This window comes from Pangasianodon hypophthalmus, chromosome 15, assembly GCF_027358585.1.
Source record: "Pangasianodon hypophthalmus isolate fPanHyp1 chromosome 15, fPanHyp1.pri, whole genome shotgun sequence".
Lineage (NCBI taxonomy): Eukaryota > Metazoa > Chordata > Actinopteri > Siluriformes > Pangasiidae > Pangasianodon > Pangasianodon hypophthalmus.
Genome location: NC_069724.1, coordinates 14,771,238 through 14,791,166, shown reverse-complemented (window position 1 = coordinate 14,791,166; position 19,929 = coordinate 14,771,238). Strand labels below are relative to the sequence as shown.

The following is a 19,929-nucleotide window of genomic DNA, read 5'->3' as shown; positions in this document are numbered from 1 at the left end:
ATAACAGGTTCCAGGACAGTGGGTAGCTATTATCAGGAGTTACACTGGAGTGTTAAACTGGAGTGTCCCTTGAATTTATTACTGAACAGTGAAATATTCAACAGAAATTTCATTAATGAAAGAAATTTTGTGTTCCATATACATACAAGAATGGCTATCCAGAGGCAACATAAACATCATTCGGACTGTGAGCAATATGAGCACTCCAGACACAAACCTCTGATGAAACATGATTGCTGGGTCCATGCTGGTAGTGGTCATTCTCACAACATGACGAATCTCCTTGGCAATCATTCGTAGTTTCTCAAAGTTCACAAGGCCATCCACATTTGTGTCATTACCTGAGCAATTGTGAAAAGGGAGAATTGGAATTGTAACTAATGAGAGGCTGGTAAAGTGAAATGAAAGGAAATTAAAACTCAGTGTTATATATATTTTTACTAATGCAAGTAAAGTAAATTCTCTTCTTTTACATCTTCAGCACTTACACAGTGATAGCAGTGATGCTTGCATGCACTATATACTGTATTATATATGACTAATTGAGAACATCTTTGTTAAGTTTTATTCTTTATCCTAAATCAATATTAAGATAAAGCAATTTCTTGTGTCTCATGTGTTCTAACAGGTTTTCTAAGACATCTAACACATTTTTCTAAGCTACCCTTAGAAACTTATTAACCCTAATGAGAAATACACTATATAACCAAAAATAGGTGGACTCCTGGCCACAGCGTCTATGAGCTTGTTGGATATCCTATTCCAAAATGGGCATTAAAACGGAGTTGGAAGCATACAATTGTCTAAAATATCTTTGTATTCTGTAGCATTAAACCTTCACTAGTCCTAAGGGGCCTAGACCAAAGTCTGTAAAACAGCTCCAGACCATTATCCATCCTCCACCAAACTTTACTGTTGGCATTATGCATTCTGGTTACGTAGTGTTCTCCTGGCATCTGCCAAACCCAGAATCATCAGACAGTGAAGCATGATTCATCACTCCAGAGAATCCATCCTTGTTTCTCCAGAGTCCATTGGCAGCATACACCACTCCAGCCAATGCTTAGCACTGTGCATAGTGATCTTAGGTTTGTGTGCAGCTGCTCGGCCATGGAAACCCATTTCATGAAGCTGCCGACGTACAGTTCTTGTGCTAGTGTTGCTTCCAGAGGCAGTTTGGAACTCTGTTGTGAGTGATGCAACAGAGGATAGGTGATTTCTACATGCTATGTGCTTCAGCACTCGGCAGCCCTGCTCTGTGAGTTTGTGTGCTCTACAGCATCGTGGCTGAGCAACTGCTGCTCCTAGACACTTCCATTTCACAATGATAGTACAGATGACTGGGGCAGATCTAACAGGGCAGAAATTTCATGAGCTGCCTTGTTTAAAGTGCAATGTTTAAAGCCACTGAACTCTTCAGTACCACCCATTCTACTGCCAATTTGTGTCTGTGGAGATTGTATTTGATTGTTGATTTTATGCACCTGATAGAAATAGGTATGACTGAAACACCTGAACTCAATAATTAGGAGAGGTGTCCACATACTTTTGGTCATATAGTGTACCATTCACAAGCTTTAATCAGATCTTATCAATGACACAAAAGCCACCAGCTGCTATGTGCATAATAAACACCTATCCTGATAATACTATACATACTTTCACCCATGCCGTGTGACTCCACCTAATATTCCAGGGGTCTTCAATCTTATCCGCAAAAGAGTCTAAAAATCAGAGTCTAAATCTGCCAGCCAAGTGCATTGTGTCAGCATCACTGAGCATTTAGTGCAGGAGACATCTAGCCCAGAGACTGCTTCTCTGAGGTGGTCAATACTGGCAGAGAAAATAAACTCAGCTCCAACCCAAGTATGTCGTTAGCAATCTGGCAAACAAAATTGTCAAGCTATGAGACGTGTCTCGACACATTAGTAGCAGCACACTTAGCCACATGCCCTCTAGGTAATAGACTGCTGGGATCGCAGGACTGAACCAAAGTACCAGGAGAGGACAACTTGGTGCAGATGCAAGGAAATGAAATGAAGTCCAACTTCAGCCCCTGAATGCATGTCAAGCTAACTTCACAGACTCAGTGGCGTAGAGCATGGTGTGGTGGGGGAGAACCACTCTACCACGCTAACATCCTGTATTCACAGGTCAGCAGTTCATCAGATAGTGGGTGGTGTAAAGAAGATCTCAGAACTGAGATGTAAGTGCCACACTGAGCAGCAAAATAGTTGTAGCTAAATTCACAGACAGAGCAGGAGTGATATTAAGGCTAACATGCTAATGAGGGAATCCAGCTGCAGCCTGAAGAAATAGAGGAGATGATGGTAACCTACTGCCAGGCTTTGGTTACCTGTAGTGTCGACATTGATCACAAACTGCAAATAGCCACAAAATGCATAAAAGGTCTGACACTGTGAGGTGACTATGAGGTGACAAAAAAAAACATAGACAGATGGCCATTTACTGCAGTATTTCATACAAAATACTACATCATACAGTCATGACTTTGTGGAAGGTCGCCGCATGTGGCGCACATGCACAAAAAAAAATCAAGATGAGCAAGTCTGGAATAGAACCTGCAGCCACATTGGCCCTTTTTGAATAAGAATGAAGACCCACGTAATATCCACTTGGCCAGCTCTTAAACAATGCTAGCATGCAAAAGAAGAATGTAAGATAGTAGCAGAAAACAGGCCGACTGCTAAAGAGTGGGTGACAGGGAAATAACTTTCTTTGTGTTAAAAAAAAACAAAAAACAGGGCTCGCTTTGTACACTTCCACTTCTGAGGGAGTGCTTATGTAGCCAACAATGAATACCTGCTATTGATGGTCTATTGTGTCTCATGTTAAACATTTTGTTTGTTTTTAATTATTAAATTTCTTGATCAAAGCATGTGTACTGAAGCATTATGCATTTACACACCTTCATGTAGGAATGTGAGATCTTTCTTAACCACAGGAAAGAGAGGGATAATTGGCAGCTGCATACTTTGGCTGCTAAGGATGTTGCGGTATTTGGCCATGTTGTGTGAGGGGTCAAAAATATCCTGCAGATCTCGAAAGAGCTTTTCATATTTGCTGGGAAGCTTCTCCCATGTGCCTCGTAGCCGGGCCACAGGGGCAAGGTTCAGCCCACTAAAGACAAGTATAAATCCATACATCCACGTACATTAACATGCAAACACACACACACACACACACACACACAAAATACCTTGTTTAAATTTCAGAATCTTCAGCAGAATGATGACCCAGTTACCAATAAAGCAAAACAATTCCCCCAAATTTTAAGCATGCTTGATATTTGGGTCATCCTTCTGATTAATACATTAAATATTATTGTTATCTAAATCAGTGATACCAATATTATGCCAAATGACTAATAAACCATGTACTGTAGGGATGTAACCAAATACATTACTTGGAATAAAAAGATAATACACCCTAAACAAATACAGGTAGAAGCAATAGGTGGAATATTCTTTTTTTTGTTTGTTTTTCATCATTCTCCATTGTTAATAAAATAAAATCTTCTTGGAAAATCATATGGGCATTATAATAAACTGTGCCCCAGTTTACAGTAGATTCTAATAGTGTGTCCAGTGAATTTTTCTGATCTTTCTGGAATGTAACAAACACAAAAATGAAGTAAGTCAGATAAAATATTATTAGATGCCCATTGTTGTCAACTGTAGCCTAAATAATTTGGGGAAGACATCATGAATGAAGCTGAAGCTATCTCAGACCATTATCACATCTCATTTAAAATGTATCTTAATCATAATATATGCAACTTCCCAACCTACTGTGTCAAACATACATTTACGTCTTTTTACAGAGTTTTATCAGTAATCTCCCAGATTTACCAACCATGACTGGATCACCGTCTGATCTCGAAGAACTTGACCAGGCAACTGAATGCTTAGAATCAACATTCTGCTACATAAAACAAATACATTTTCTACATAAAAGAAAAATAATTAGAGAGAAAAAGCTAGAGCCCTGGTATAATGATCACACACGCACCTTAAAACAGACCTACTCGAAAATGAGAACGTAAATTGTGTCAAACTAAATTGGTAGTATTTCAAATAGCGTAGAAGGAGAGCCTTTAGTGCTGCTAGATCAATGTATCTCTCCACCTTAATTGAAGATAACAAAAGTAATCCAGGATTCTTATTTAATACTGTAGCAAAATTGACTAGGAATAAGACCACAATAGAAACATGTACGCAATCATTATATAGCAGTGATGACTTCGTGAATTTTTTCAGTGGTAAAATTGAAAATATCAGGCACAAAATCCAGACTATTATTTTAAAACCAGACAGTTTTATAACTACCCCTGTAGTTGATAATGATATAACAATATTAGATCAACAACTAGAATGTTTTACTCCCCTTAGAGAGACTGAACTAATTTCATTAATTTCATCGTTTACTAGAGCCCTTACCTACATGTTTCTTCAAACAGATCATTCCAGAAACAATTAAACCTCTTCTAAAGATGATCAATTCTTCCCTTAGCACTGGCTATGTACCTAAATCTAGCTGTTATCAAACCCCTGATTAAAAAACCTAACCTCGACCCCTGTCAGCTGTCTAACTATAGGCCAATATCAAACCTTCCCCTTTATCTCCAAGATCCTAGAAAAGGTTGTAGCACAGCAGCTATGCTCATACCTACATAGGAATAACATTCATGAAATGTATCAGTCAGGATTTAGGCCTCATCATAGCACAGAGACAGCACTGGTTAAAGTGGTAAACGACTTACTTCTGGCCTCTGATCAGGTAAATGACTTACTTCTGGCCTCTGATCAGGGTTGTGTCTCTTTGCTTGTGTTGCTTGAACGTAATGCAGCTTTTGATACCATTGATCATGCTATTCTCCTTGATAGACTAGAAAATGTTGTAGGCGTTAAGGGAACGACCCTCTCCTGGCTCAGGTCTTATTTGACTGATCGTTATCAGTTTGTAGATGTAAATGGTGACTTCTCTATGCATACTAAAGTAAAGTTTGGTGTTCCACAAGGCTCTGTTTTAGGCCCACTGCTCTAATCTTTATATATGGTACCTCTGGGAAAAAATATTCGTAAGCATGGTATTAGCTTACACTGTTATGCTGATGACACACAACTGTATGTTTCAGCAAAGCCAAATAACAGACACCAGCTTAAAAAAAAAGATGTGTAAAGGACATTAGAAACTGGATGCTTATTAACTTGCTCTTACTAAATTCTGATAAGACAGAAGTACTTGTACTAGGACCGCATGCAGCTAGAAGTAAGCTTTTTGATTACATAATAACTCTGGATGGCCTTCCTGTTTCATCGTGTGCAGCAGTAAAAGACCTTGGTGTGATTATTGATTCCAGTCTTTCATTTGAAGTTCATGTAGATAATATTACTAGGATAGCTTTCTTTCATCTCAGAAATATTGCTGAGATAAGAAATATATTGTCACTACATGATGCAGAAAAATTAGTTCATGCTTTTGTTACCTCTATATTGGATTATTGTAATGCCTTACTGTCTAGATGTTCCAGTAGATGCATAAACAAGCTCCAGTTAGTCCAGAATGCAGCAGCGAGAGTCCTTACTAGAAACAGAAGATATGACCACATCACCCCTATCTTATCCACACTGCATTGGCTCCCAATCAAATCTTTTCTGGGCCCAGATACAGTCTCAGTGTTTAAGTCTAGGCTGAAAACATATTTGTTTAGTCAAGCCTTTTGTGATTTGTGATTAGCTTTTTAGGTAAAGGAGCAGGTCTGGAGGGTTCACAGGCATAGATTGTTGTGGTGAAATGGAATGTTTGGATGCTGTCGCCCCCCAATCTCACGTGTTCACTCAGGTTTGTTGACGGTGGGGCGGCTGGCCGCTTTATGTCCCAGGGCGCCCTCATGTCTGTCATGTCTGTCCCAGGGCGCCCTCATGTCTTCTGGCCTCCCTTTTAATTAAGCTGTCATAGCTAGTCTTGCCGGAGTCCCTGCTTGCACTCAATCACTTGCAACATCATACCTAACAATCTCTCCCTCTCTCTGTCGAGCTACACATACTATTCCTGAGATACCAGTGATCCTGACCCCTTCTGCACTCTGGACCTGCCTGATCCATCCTACTGCCCTACTTCTGGATGGATTTCTCATCGGTTGGGATCGCTCACTGCTGCTGGGGGTGGCCACACATGGACGGCCAGAAGATCAGCGGGATTTCTGGGGATGGTGCCACTTGGGGGCCGTGGTGATGGCTTGGAGATCTCATATGGGGAGTTGTACTGTGATGGCTTGGGACTGAGATTGCTGTGGTGGCTTTGGGCCTGCGGTTGCCACGAGCAGCTTTGATAGGTTGAGCAAACTGGACTTCTTGTGATGAACTTACTGGTTACACAATTGCACTATTTGTCATATAGTACACAGTTATAGAAGGGATTTATTTATAATTGTACTGTCCGTTAGCACCCAGATGAGGATGGGTTTTCTTTTGAGTCTGGTTCCTCTCAACGTTTCTTCCTCATATCGTCTTCGAGTTTTTCCTTGCCACTGTTGCGGCTGGCTTGCTCCTTAGGGATAAATTCACATATTTGCAATTTATTTTGGTTTAACTTAATTTGAATCAATTTATTTCTGTGAAGCTGCTTTGTGACAATGTACATTGTTAAAACCGCTATACAAATAAAACTGAATTGAATTGAAATTGAATCACTCTTGCTAACTCAGTCACTTTAGATAGAAGATAGAAAGCTTGCCAGAAATTTCCACAGGGTGCCTGGTTCAATTTTTTCTGCAAATTGCTATTTGCTGTTATAATCTGTAAATAAAAAAATTTCAGCAGCCATGTTTTTTGGTGTTGTGCAGTGTTTCCGATGGTAGGGTCAAAAAACAGACAAACAAACAAACAAAAAAAACATTTCTGGTTTAAATCTGAATCCGAAAACAAATACAAATATTTTGAGCACTAAACAGATACCAATACATGCACCAATAACGTGCAGAATGTTAACTGTCTGTTGAACAGAGCTAGGTTCTGACTTACTGCACCTTACCACACGAGTCCAGCCTGCACCTAAATGCATCCTGTATATAACCACTAAATAAGATGATGTCACCACACCACTTTTATTGCAACAGTATTGCAACCTGTCAAAAGGCAACAAAAAAACCTGATGAAGGTCCTGAACGCAGTCAATAAAAAAGATGAGTCGTTATCGTTTTGAATAATATTTGGAGCAAAACTTAAATGATCTAGAATTAGTGAATGTTAAAGACAATTAAAATGCTCAAGTACTAGAAAACATACTAGAATACTAAAGTGTACACTTGTAAATGAATGGCATACAAGTGCATCCCCTTTCATCAGTGCAAGTATCAGACAAGCATAGAGTATGTTCACATCAATATGTTGCATTGTATATTTAGTCCATCAACATGAAAATATAAATGGATGTTCTGGAAAATTCCAGTAAGTCTACAAGTTACACAATGCTTCACAAATTCCTGTGGATTTTTGCAATAATAAAAATATTCTTTAATCTGCTGTTGGTATACATCAGATTAACTTATGATGTGACGCAGATATTTTCTACCCAAATTATTTTCGCTTTTAAAAAATGACATAATACCACGTAGTACCGCTTATTTATATGTATTCACTTAAATTTTTCAGTCTTTTTATGTATTGCTCATTTTTCATTTAATTAAGAGATTTATAGGAATCAAAATTCAATGGGGTACTGACCGTCCCCCCATTAGAGCAATTCTGAAAACTCGTTTGAAATTGCTCTAAATCCCAAATATTTTTATTTTGCCTTATTTGAAAATTTTTAAAAAGTGCCTTATTGACCAAAACTACAAAGCATTTGCATTTATAATCATAATAGTCATAGTTCAAAATTCACTAACAAAATTTGCCTGAAGTTGTTCAATTTATGAAATATCATCTGGTGCGACCATTTAGAAAATACCATTTTGGGACTTTTATACTGAAAAAATTTCAAAAACAGTGACATCATAGAAGGATCCTTGAAAACATCTAGAAGGTTTATAAGACTTTGACAAATTTGGGAAACATTCACTGCTCTATAGTTGCCAATATATGACTCATGTCATATGACCTCAAGAAAACAGTGAAAATAATATAGTAAATCTAAATTTTTATTACAAATTTTACAATGGACTTTCAGTGGGTTGCAGTCCTGCTGTGTTTCAGTGGTCAGTTCTGTGCCTGTTAAATTATTATGTGGTGAGACCCAAAATCATGCAGCGCCACCACTGTCTGTGATGGATATATGTCTTCCATTGGCGATTTCTCTTTTTTTATGTGCTATTCTTGATTTATATACATGCACTTTATTATTATTTAATTTGCAACAGATTTTCTGTTTTTTTTTTTCAATGTTTTTCTCAAAATTTCCTGCAATTTCAACTGATATTTGAGGATATATGTATTATTATTACAATTCACTAGAAAACATAATTATCAATCTGTTTTCAAGATACAAAGTTGCAAAGAAAAAACAGGCAGTGGGTTACCTTTGACCCTAAAGCAAGAGTTGATTATCTTGCTAGAAGAAAAGAAAGGTTTGAAGTATGTTAAAAAGAAACTTTAAACAACATATAACATTAACATTTTAGTATTTCTAATTTCTAAATGATTAGGAGATTTTTAAGCATCTTTAAAAGTGCCCATATTCTACATTTCCCCTAACATCCATTTATAATGCTATAAACATTCCTTATCACTTCAGTGACATCAGAGGGGTCTAAACTGCTATGGACTGAATAATGGTGATATGTAAATGTGAGTCACTACTATGAATGGCTGTTTAATTTGCTGACTAATTTCCATATATGGACTGTATGGATTGGGGTGAAAAAACTTTGACAGTGTTTACAAGGTACAGTACTGTGCAAAAGTCTTTTTTTTAGTATGAGCTTTGTTATAGATTTTCATTTTATGACTTCTACATTATTGATTCAGTACAAAAGCATTTTAGATTTCCAAAATCTAGTTTTTCTAAAATCATTAGTTTTCCAGTACAAAATTAAATGTTACAGAAAAATGTTTGTATGTCAGTAAAGAAAGTAGCATATTACATAAGAGTCCACTTTTCAGACAAAAAAAATAAATAAACAAAAAAAAATAATGAAGGCTGCTGGGTTTTGCTGCAAAAATAAGAAGCAAGTGTGGCCTCTCAAAGTCTCCAGAAGAACTGTGGCTGGTTCTGCAAGATGCTAAGTAAAACTTACAGCTAATTTCCTTATAAAACTGCACAAATTGTACCTGAGACTACTATTTTTTTTTTTAAGAAGCGAAGGATCATCACACCAAATACTGACTTTTTTTCATTTATTACTGTTTACTGCCCTTTATAGTATTTTTTGTAATGTAGAAACATTTAATTTCATTATTTTTGAAGGCATCTTTGCGCTACAGCATTTCTTTGCATATGCTTAAGACTTTTGCACAGTACTGTACATCAATTTCTTATTTCAAAAAGCAAAATGAATTTGGTTTTCTATGACATGCATGTTAACCTTTAATCTTCTATTCTTATTTATCATATATCACGCATTTAAAATAGTTTTAGATATTATTGAAGAAGACCTGGGAAAGATTACATATGTAATCTTCAAATGACCTGCCAAACATTGACAGGAAGAAGCAGAGAGAGAAATGGAAGGCTGTATCAGCAAGCTAGCAAGAAGAAATAGGGCTAAGGCCATGTTTTTATATAAATATTTTATATAAAATTTGGTATGTAGTATGGTAATCAGTATTGCTGAATTCAAAAACAAAGAAACAATGGTCCACAACAAAAATGACTGGAATGACAAAATGATCCATTACCCACCTTATGATGGCAAACATGGAATTGAAGTTCTTGCACTCACGGCACTGCAGTGCAATCTTGATGAAGTGCTTGATTGTCTTCATGCGCTTTAGTGCATTTGCCTCATGCAAAATCTCAGTGGCCACCCAGAAGGTCTCCTGGTTGATAAGCTCTTCAAACTGTTTTAGATGGCCACTGCTGGAGTTCAGATTGAAGAGACTGTTCACATACTCAGTGGACTCGATGTTCCGGAAGATGCCAAAGTCACGCATGGACAGCTGGGCAGACACTTCAAGAGTGCTGAGCTGGAGAAGACTGATCTGATTCTCTCTCAGCAGCTCTTGAGCATCCTCATCTGAGCAGAGGGTCTCTGTTTCCATGTTGTTCTTCAGGTAGTACCTGACCAAAGGAAGAACAATACAAACTGTGACATTTCCTTGAAGTTACTGTCCCAATGACAATGAATGAATGTTAATGGGGACCAGGTAGTATTCTCTAATTTGAAAATGCTAACAGTCGTACACTGGCTTACATTGATAGATGGCAATACACCCAAATGTTTTGTGTAATGTTTTTAACATATGGCAAGTTCAAAAATAACTTGGGTGTAATGCTGCACTCTGACTAGGAAAAAACAAAGAAAATCCCCCTTAAACTCAGAAATTCCTACTCAGGAACTTGAGATGATCTCCTTAACTCAACAAGCACAGCAAGTGACATCAGATCAACATGGCTGCACATAGCATTAGCAGTAAACGAGGTAGTATTTCTTACCTTTAAATGAGTTATGTTGCATATACGGTGGATAAAAAAGGTCTACACACACTGTTAAAATTGCAGATTTTTGTGATATAAAAAAAATGAAACCAAGATAAATCATGCCAGATCTTTTTCCACCTTTAATATGATCTAGCAACCAACAAAATTCAAGTAAAAAACAAATAGGGGAAAAAAGGAAAAGAAAAAAACTTAAAACAATAAACTGGTTGCAAAAGTGAGCACATCCCTTAACTAATACTTTGCTAAAGCACCTTTTGCTTGTAATATAGCACTAAATCTTTTTGGGTAAGAGTCTACCTCATCTTGCTACATTCTTTGCACATCTTGATTTAGCAATTTTATTTCACTCTTACTTGCTAAATGGGATAAATCATTCCATAATTTAATACCCCTAAATCTTATCAAGTATTGACCTCTACAAATGAGAACTTTAGGAAGATGAAAATTAGAAAATTGACAAGTTGACTAACAGTGAACCTATGAATTTACTTTAAAATACATTCTAAATTGCTCTGGAATGTTACCCTCACTTGAATATATCTTATACATGAAAACACATATTTGAAAAATATTAATATCATAAATGGTAAGAACCTGAAGTTTATGAAATAAAGAAGCAGATGAAGTATATGTGTTTGTTCGGGTTGCAATCCTAACAAAACGCTTCTGAAGGACAAAAATTTTTTTGAAGAGTAGTAGGAAAAGTACTCGCCCAAACTATATTACAGTATGAAAGATATGGATAAATTTAACTACAGTAATGCATAAGAAGACACTCTGCAGTAACAAGACTGTAGTATATAACAAGACTGTAGTATACCAGTGGATTTATGTATTTTTCTGCTCACGTAATCAGCTTGTTCTTTCCAACTCAAAGTCTCTTCAACAAACACTCCCAAGAATTTAGTAGTTCACACGTGAGGCACCTTAATAGACTCCATATTAATTTTTGATAATTCCGTAGGGTATGTTTTTTTACCACTAAAAATAATAAAACTTGATTTTTTTATATTTAAAGATAATTTGTTTAAATTAAACCAATTAGCATAAGCAATTAGACCATCATTTGCATTCTTAATCAATGAACTAAAATTTGGGTGAGAGAGAACTAAGATTGTGTCGTCAGCAAACATTATTGGAGTACGAATATTTGAAACATTCGACGGGTCATTTATATAAATAAGAAATAGTAATGGTCCAAGTATGGACCCCTGAGGAACCCCACAGAGTAGACTTGCATTGCTCGAATAGCAACCCTTAAAACAAACAAACTGTCTTCTATTAAAAATGTAATTCTTCAACCATTTATATGTAAAATCATGAAAACCATATTTATACAACTTTTCCAATAAAATGTAATGATTAACTGTATCAAAAGCTTTTGACAGGTCTAAAAAAATACCAGAAGCAAATTCTTGATTTTCAAGTGCAAGGGTAACCTTGTCAATCAGGTGAAGCAAAGCCATATAAGTAGAGTGTTTTTTTTGGAATCCATATTGATGTTTGTAAAGAAACATGGCAAAATAGATATGGGTCTATAGTTAAAACGTTGCGGATCATCTGCTTTAAACAGAGGAATAACTTTACCTATTTTTAAATCCTCTGGTATAACGCCTGTTTTCAAAGAAAGAGAAAAAATGTGAACAAGTAGCTGCAATATTGAACATTTCAACTGTTTGACAAGAAATACAGAAATATTTTCATGACCAGCTGAAGATAATTATAATTCATCAATAATTTCACTTATTTCCTGAATTTCAGGTGTCTTAAAAATAGAGATAATAGGAAGGTTTCCTGATATATAATCCAGGGGTACACCATTACCAGTAGGGATAGTATTAGCTAATTTATGACCAACATTAACAAAACATTCATTAAATTTTTGAGCTATGTCAAATGGATAATTAAAAGAATTATCGCCATCCACAAAGTCTGAAGGTAGCTCCGAATTAAATTCTGTAAGATTTATAAATGCCATAGGTGAGAGGATTGGGATTTAAAACATATTTTCTATAGAGTTTGTTCTTTATCCTCAACATTTTCCGTAAACTAGCTGTAAACCAAGACTTATTAAAGTCTTGACTGAATTTCTTCGCAGAACTACTGACTGGAAAGCATTTATTAAAACTAGAACTAATAACTGTCATAAACTGTTGATATGCTCTGTCAGCATCATATTCCTTATACACATCATCCCAAGAAGTACTAGAAATCAAATCTTTAAATTTAGAAATATTTAACTTGCTCATAATTCTCTTTTGCTTAGTTTGATAGTTTAACCCTGTTAACCCTAATTTCAGAATAGTGAAATATAGGAAAATGATCAGACAAGTCTGAACATAAAACACCAGATTTAATTCCTTCACTTAGAGAATTTGTTAAAATGTTATCAGTTAAAGTTGCTGAATTTTCTTAAACTCTTTTAGGTTTGTGAATAAGAGGAAAATAATAACTAGAATAAAGAATATTAAGGAAATCTGCAGTAGGAGTATCAAAAGGCTTAAAGGTCTCAGCTTCAAAAACAAATTTGTTGGAATCAATAATTATAAAGTATATAATAATTATAAAGTATATAAAGTAGTATACAATAAATGTGATTAACTAATCAAAATACAATAAATAGTTGATAAATCTATTGAGCCAAACTCTGAACACTTGCCTTCCTTTGTTTTGGTGGATTTTGGATAGGTGGTTGAACAATAAGTTTGTCGTATTTCAGATATGCAATATCACCTCTTTCTCGGGCTGACTTCGTTGCTGGAAGTAATTCTCTCCTTCTTTGCAGGATGTTTTCAGGGAAGTCCTCATTAATAAAAATGCCAGAGCCCTCTAAGTTCTTTGCTTTATCCAAAACTGCAAGCTTATCCTTCAACTGCAAAAATCTGACAACAATAGGTCGGGGCTTCTCTGATGTTACCATTGACTTCCCAACTCTATGAGCCCAATCCAACTCCATTTTCCGATGATCCAGCTGTAATTTTTCACTGAAGAGTTTTTTCACTTTTTCTTCAGATTCAGACACCTTTTCTCTTACAGACTCCTTAATGCCTTCCACAACAATATTATGGCATCTTGACTGGCCTTCCAGATATTCTGTCTTGTCTGAAATTGTGATCAAACTTTTGCAGACTGTGTCCAGATCTGTCCTGGTTTCATTACAATTTGAAGACCACGTCTTACATGAGATTTTAAGATCATCAAGTTCTTTTTCAGTCATTTCTAGACTCACCTTAAAATCATAGACTTGCTTTGACAGGTTATCAATCCTCCTGTTTGAAGAATCAACTATGATTTGTACACAAGTTTTGAAACTTCTTTCTTGTTGTTCGAGCAAGGTTCTGTAGAAGTCTTTTTGCTGTTCCAACAGTTCACACACTTGCGTCATGGTAACATATTCCTCAGTGCTGTTGTTTGTAGCCTTGGGTGGCATGGTTTGGTCAACAAGGCCTATTAGGCCCAAAGATCTCCTAAAGCCAAAAACCTCCACAAAGTACAAATAAAGTCCACAATTTTGCAATTTAAAGTAGATTGGACTCTTCTTCACAATCTTCAAAAGACAAAATTTTACTTTAGGCAGGATTCTTCAGATTCTTGTTTGATTGAAAACCTTACACAAGTTCAGAAAAACACTGCGGCACCATGCGGCAATCATTACAGCTCCTTTGCTCTAAACACTAATTAGCAATTAACAGTTAGCACAAATGGGGCGGCTTTGTGTCGTTTAGTGTTTGTTTTAAGTAAATAATACTTATTTCTACTTCATTGTAGTGTAATTTGGAGACGTCATGTGTTTTAACAAAACATACTGCTGGTGATAGGCTGCTTGCTCCAAGGTAGGTCTGTCGAGGTAAATTATTGGGTTCTGTTTAGGATTAATGGTAAGCCTAATGACTATGTTTCTACTCCCAGCTAATTTGTATCTTCGACATACTGGCTGTTGTTCATATAATCGACATATACTACTTCAGTAAATGATCTTTTTTATAGTTTAGTTGAGTTGAATAACTTTTTTGTTTTTGTAGTAATGTTGGTTTCAACTAGGCTTGATTGCATGTTCGGCTGTGTGCTCATTGTCGGGGCAACGAAGATTTCCATCAGTACTCCCCCGCACTTCAGGCAGCACTGTTGATTGGTTCTGGTTTTGTTTCGCTTTGCTTTTTTGTTTTTTTTTATATTGTATGATCATTATTGATATTTGTTCTTTTTTTCTCTTTTTTTGTGGGTTTGTCATTAATCATTTGTTTCCATTTTGTTTTGCTTTCCCCACACTCCCGGCTGGTGTGAGCCCAATATGATTTTGGGGTGTGACATGCGCTTGTTGAAGGCCATGTGAGCTCTTTGGGTCTAGATTTATTTTTTTTTTAATTCCTTTAGGGGGGTTGAGTTGTTTTGAGAGAAATATCATGCTACCGCCTATTTGGCTCTTTCAGTCTTTTTGGGCTTAAGCTGTTATGCACCTGGCTGTGGGAATCTGTTTGTGAATTATGTTCATCATCCCTCCCCTTTTTTTGTTAATATTTCATTGAAATAAGGTTAGCCTTTGAGTTTATGTAAATTGTGGTTAACTGTTCTGTTTGTCTGTTGTTGATGTGGAGTGCTGTGAGCAGACAGGCTCGCTTCTTTGTGCTGTGTTGGTGGTGGCCTCTTTTCCTCACCAAGTGCCGTGCTTGTCACCTACACCTACACATCTTTAGGGTGTCAAGAGTGCATGTATGCTGGAGTGGTGTGGGGTTTCTTGGGTCCATTGCTGTTATAGCTATTGCTCTTTCCTCATTGGGAAATCTCCACCCTGTAGTATTGTTCATTAATTTTTGTTTTTTTGTATGTGTTTAATTTGTTCCTCTGACCATTGACTGCTATCTGTGTAATGTGTTTTAGATTTTGTCTGACTTGGCCAAATCTAGAATTTTTTTTTTATTATAGTTGTGTGTGAATAAAGATTTGATGCAGTCAACATGGGACTGCATTACCTTCTGCAACACCTTGACAGAGCAGGGACTTATGCAAGGATCCTGTTTGTGGACTTCAATTCGTCTTTCAACACCATCATCCCGGAGCGCCTCCTGACCAAACTAACACAGCTCTCTGTGCCCACCTCCATCTGTCCATCTGACAGACAGGCAGCAACTAGTGAGGCAGGGAAAATTCACATCTAGCACCTGCTCAGTCAGCACTGGTGCTCCTCAGGGATGTGTGCTCTCCCCACTACTATTCTCCCTCTACACAAATGACCGCACCTCCTGAGACCCCTCTGTTAAGCTCCTGAAGTTTGCAGATGACACCAGTCTTTGGTCTCATCCAGGATGGTGATGAGTCTGCATACAGAAGGGAGGTTGAGCAGCTAGCTGTCTGGTGCAGTCAAAACAACCCGGAGCTGAACACGCTCAAAACAGTGGAGAAAGTAGTGGACTTCAGGAGGAACCCCCCGGCACTGCCCCCACTCATCATCCTGGACAGCACTGTGGCCACTGTGGAGTATTCCAGGTTCCTGGGCTCTACCATCTCACAGGACCTGAAGTGGGAGACCTACATAGACTCCATCTTGAAAAAGGCCCAGCAGAGATTGCACATCCTTTGCCAACTGAAGAAGTTCAACCTGCCACAGAAGCTGCTGACCCAGTTCTACTCAGCTTTAATAAGTCTGTACTGTGCACTTCAATTACTGTCTGGTTTGGTTCAGCAACCAAATCAGATATAAGAAGACTTCAATGGACAGTCCGAACTGAGGATTATTGGTGCTACCCTGCCCACCCTACAGCACCTATATTCATCCAGAGTGAGGAAATGGGCAGGTAAAATCATTTCAGACACCTCGCACCCAGGCCATCCTTCCTTGGTCATATACCATCACCACTTAAACATGGCTTATTAAAGTTAAATAAATGGTAATTAAGAGCTTTTCAATATTATTATTATTATTATTTGTAATTTTTATTATTATATGTATCGCTGTCTTATTGGTATGTGTGCTCTGGAAGCTTCATACCAAGTCAAATTCCTTGTGTGTGTGAGTGTACATGGCAATAAAAGCTCTTTCTGATTCTGATTTCTATTTTTGGTATTGGAACCCACGTCTCTAGCCTTTTATTTCATCGTATAATGAACCTGTGACCTTTTGGGTTAATATCTGTGTGGTCAGAATATGTCCCTGGATGTAATTCCCCAGGTGGCATAGTTTTTACCACATTGGTCTTGTTTTTTCTATAACCCCTATTATAACCCCACTTACCTTTTTATACAAAAAATCAAATGGAGGAAAATGGGCCAATTCAGTCAATGAATCTTAAACAGTAGCTTAAAAAGGCATCAGATTAAGTTTAGATCTCACCTGCCATTGAGCTGGATGCGATCTGCCAAGTTGGACAGTTGGTCTGGTAGACGACGCTGTTTAATTACACCTTCTGGACTGACTGACACTTCACACAGAGAATAGGTCTCAGGAGCAGCAATGAGTCCAAACTCCTTAACTACATGCAAGACCACATCCTTAGCCGTTGTGTCTTTGCTGATGATGATGTAGCAACTCTGTTGGTCTGCTCTAAAAACACGTATCACTTGATCTGGAACATCTGTTCATGGAAAAGAAAAGAAAAAAACCATCCTTCCTTGGTCATATAACATCACCACTTAACCATAGCTTATTACAGTTAAATAAATGGTAATTAAGAGCTTTTCAATACAATAGGTCAGCACAGCTAGAAACAATATGCTAAAATTCTTCTTTCTAATATCTCCATCAACCAACTTGCTATTATGCCACATAGTTGACACATTTATGAGAGAAATGGGCTCTCACTTTTGGCAAGGAAATTAATGTTTCCCTAACTTTTGCAAATGTTGTTAGATACAGATCTTCTCTAAAACAATAACAAAGGCTCTGGAGGCTGACACAGTGTGCAGGCTATGAACAAGATACTACTAACCAGACAAGTTCATAAAATGTAATGAAAATGGGGAACTGCTATTAAACATTGCAGTTGGGGGCGTCGTAAGTGGGGGGGAAATGGGAGGGGGGTGACTGAGTACATAGGGCCCTGGCATGTGACGGGCCCTCGGAGATCCTGAAATTATTATTTCACAAATGTGAAATTGCATATGTACCACATCTGTGCTACTTCTCTGTTTGTTCCTCACCTGTTTGACCAGCTCCGGCACATGTCTGTGTACATGCCTCCCACGAGCACAATATACACGCAATTTGCATGATTTGATTGGTTGTCTAGGAGCAAATCCAAATGCTAATTGGCTGTGAGGGAGAGCGGACTCAGTGAAGAGTCACGAAGCAGTCATCTCAGTGTAGTGATTTTTCAAGTTGCGATGCGCACAAAGTCCAAACAATAATCGGGATACCAGAAAAGAAAAGAAAGGGAGGAGAAGAAAAAGAAACAAAGTCAGGGGAAACCACTCCTCGCAAATTTCTTTCCAAAGAAAGCAGGTAAGAACAAAATTGTTGGAGGCAACAGTGTCCTAATATGCCAATGTTGTGTTGTGTAAATAGATGCTAGTCTCCATTTCCCTATATATGAGAAATACCTTGTTTCCAAGCTGATGCTTAACGTTCTTCTCTCACTCTAAATGCCGAAGTAACACGTAAGTAACACGTAAAGTGTAAAGACAAATCTCTATTTATATTTAAGTATTGCACAATTCATACACAATGTGATTCAGAGTGCTGCATTAACACAGATGTATATAACATCTGCATTAACGTAAATGTATATAACGAGCTTGAGACAAATCTCTTATATATTGAAGGATAGCACAATTCATACATAAATCTGATTCAAGTAACACGTAAGTAATACGTAAAGTGATAATCTGATTCAAAGTGCTGCTTTAACATAGATGCAAATAACAATTTTATGTTGTACTACACGTTTACATGTTATACACCGTTTACATGATGTACAGTATTTTTTTTTTATACTGTTGGTTTAAATATTACATCAGTAATTCACCAGTGATTACTCTACCAGTGAGTGCTATTTGTATTGTTGCACATTATTATTTGAATAAATAAAGTGCAATAAATAGCATGGATCATGGGATGATGGGAAAGGGACCCCCAGACAGTCTTTGTATAGGGCCCAGGATTCTGTGCTATGCCCCTGATAGCAGTATATACAACTTATTGAACAGGGTTGTCAAAGCACACAGAAACCAAAACTGAGGAGAATTTCAACATACCCAAACAAATATACATAAGCCAAAGATGAAAATGAGAACTAAACAAAAAGACTCATACTCACAGTAGAGTCTAGATGCTAAAAAGCAAGAAAAGTTTGCTGGAGATGAAGTGAACGAAAAAAGATGAAGATGATGGTGGAAAAAAAAAATTGTAGCAGGCCTGGCCTAATGACCTTGGTAAAGTGCATCCTTCTCTTGATCTGGGAGATTCATCACAACTCAAATGTGTATTTACAATTTATTAGGGCTTGAGATGTGCCAATGCTACAGTTAACAGTCAGGATTCTACTTTAAATGATCTTCCAATCAACACTATAAACTCTTGCATCTAGACTTGAGCTAGTGACCATATAGATAATAACCATAGCAAATGATTAAGCCACATGCAAAGAAATGCTGTAAAGCAAAGATGCCTTGAAAAATAATGTAATCGAACATTTCTACAATGGATGAAGTGGATAAAGGCATAAGAATCATCCACTTCAATTGTCTCAGTATGGACAAACAGTATGGAGTAATCACGCTGAAGGTCCAGCCATAGCTTCAGTTGAGTCAACTTGTCTAGAGATCATGGAGATGGCCTTGGTCACTTATTGTACACAATTCTTCAGCAGTGATCATAATAAACGTCCAAAATATTAATTTGTCTATGTCTGGCAATGGTGGACACTTGAATGAGTTTGAGGCAGGATCAGCCAGACTTAAGAGCTGAAAATGCAGTTCTGAAGTATACGATCAGAGAGCCAGGTGGATGGAAATCTAATGCCCAACTCACAGATGTTTGTGAGTTTCTGGAATTTATACTAAAGAGTGATGAGGCAGGTCAGTGTTCCTGACTCTCCTCATTCAGTGCTAAAAAATGAGTCATGGGCTGGAATTCAATTTCCCCCTTTTTTTCTGAAACATGGTAACCCTCCTCACAGACTTTAGGAAGCTGTTCCTTAAAGATCAATGTTAAAGTAAAAACCTTGCACTGCAACTATTTTGGTTTGTCCAGCAGGATCCCAGTTCCGACAATTTGCAAGCTTTCAAAAAAAAAGCAAAAAAAAAAAAAAACACCTGAATACTCCACCTGTTTTTTGTATCTACACCAATCAGCCATAACATTAAAACCACTGA

General features: G+C 37.2%; 1 protein-coding gene across 11 annotated transcripts in view; it reads right to left on the bottom strand.

The window, feature by feature from the left end:
- The window catches only part of rapgef6 (Rap guanine nucleotide exchange factor (GEF) 6), a 127,985-nt gene that overhangs the window by 18,946 nt on the left and 89,110 nt on the right, over nucleotides 1-19,929 (bottom strand). For all 11 annotated transcript variants that reach the window (XM_053240174.1, XM_026940964.3, XM_026940958.3 and 8 more), the window contains 4 exons: nucleotides 16,952-17,192; nucleotides 9,865-10,242; nucleotides 2,930-3,141; nucleotides 218-341 (listed from right to left, as the gene is read on the bottom strand). In XM_053240174.1, coding sequence (XP_053096149.1) covers nucleotides 218-341; nucleotides 2,930-3,141; nucleotides 9,865-10,242; nucleotides 16,952-17,192 — 955 coding nt within the window. The remainder of the gene's footprint in view (nucleotides 1-217; nucleotides 342-2,929; nucleotides 3,142-9,864; nucleotides 10,243-16,951; nucleotides 17,193-19,929) is intronic.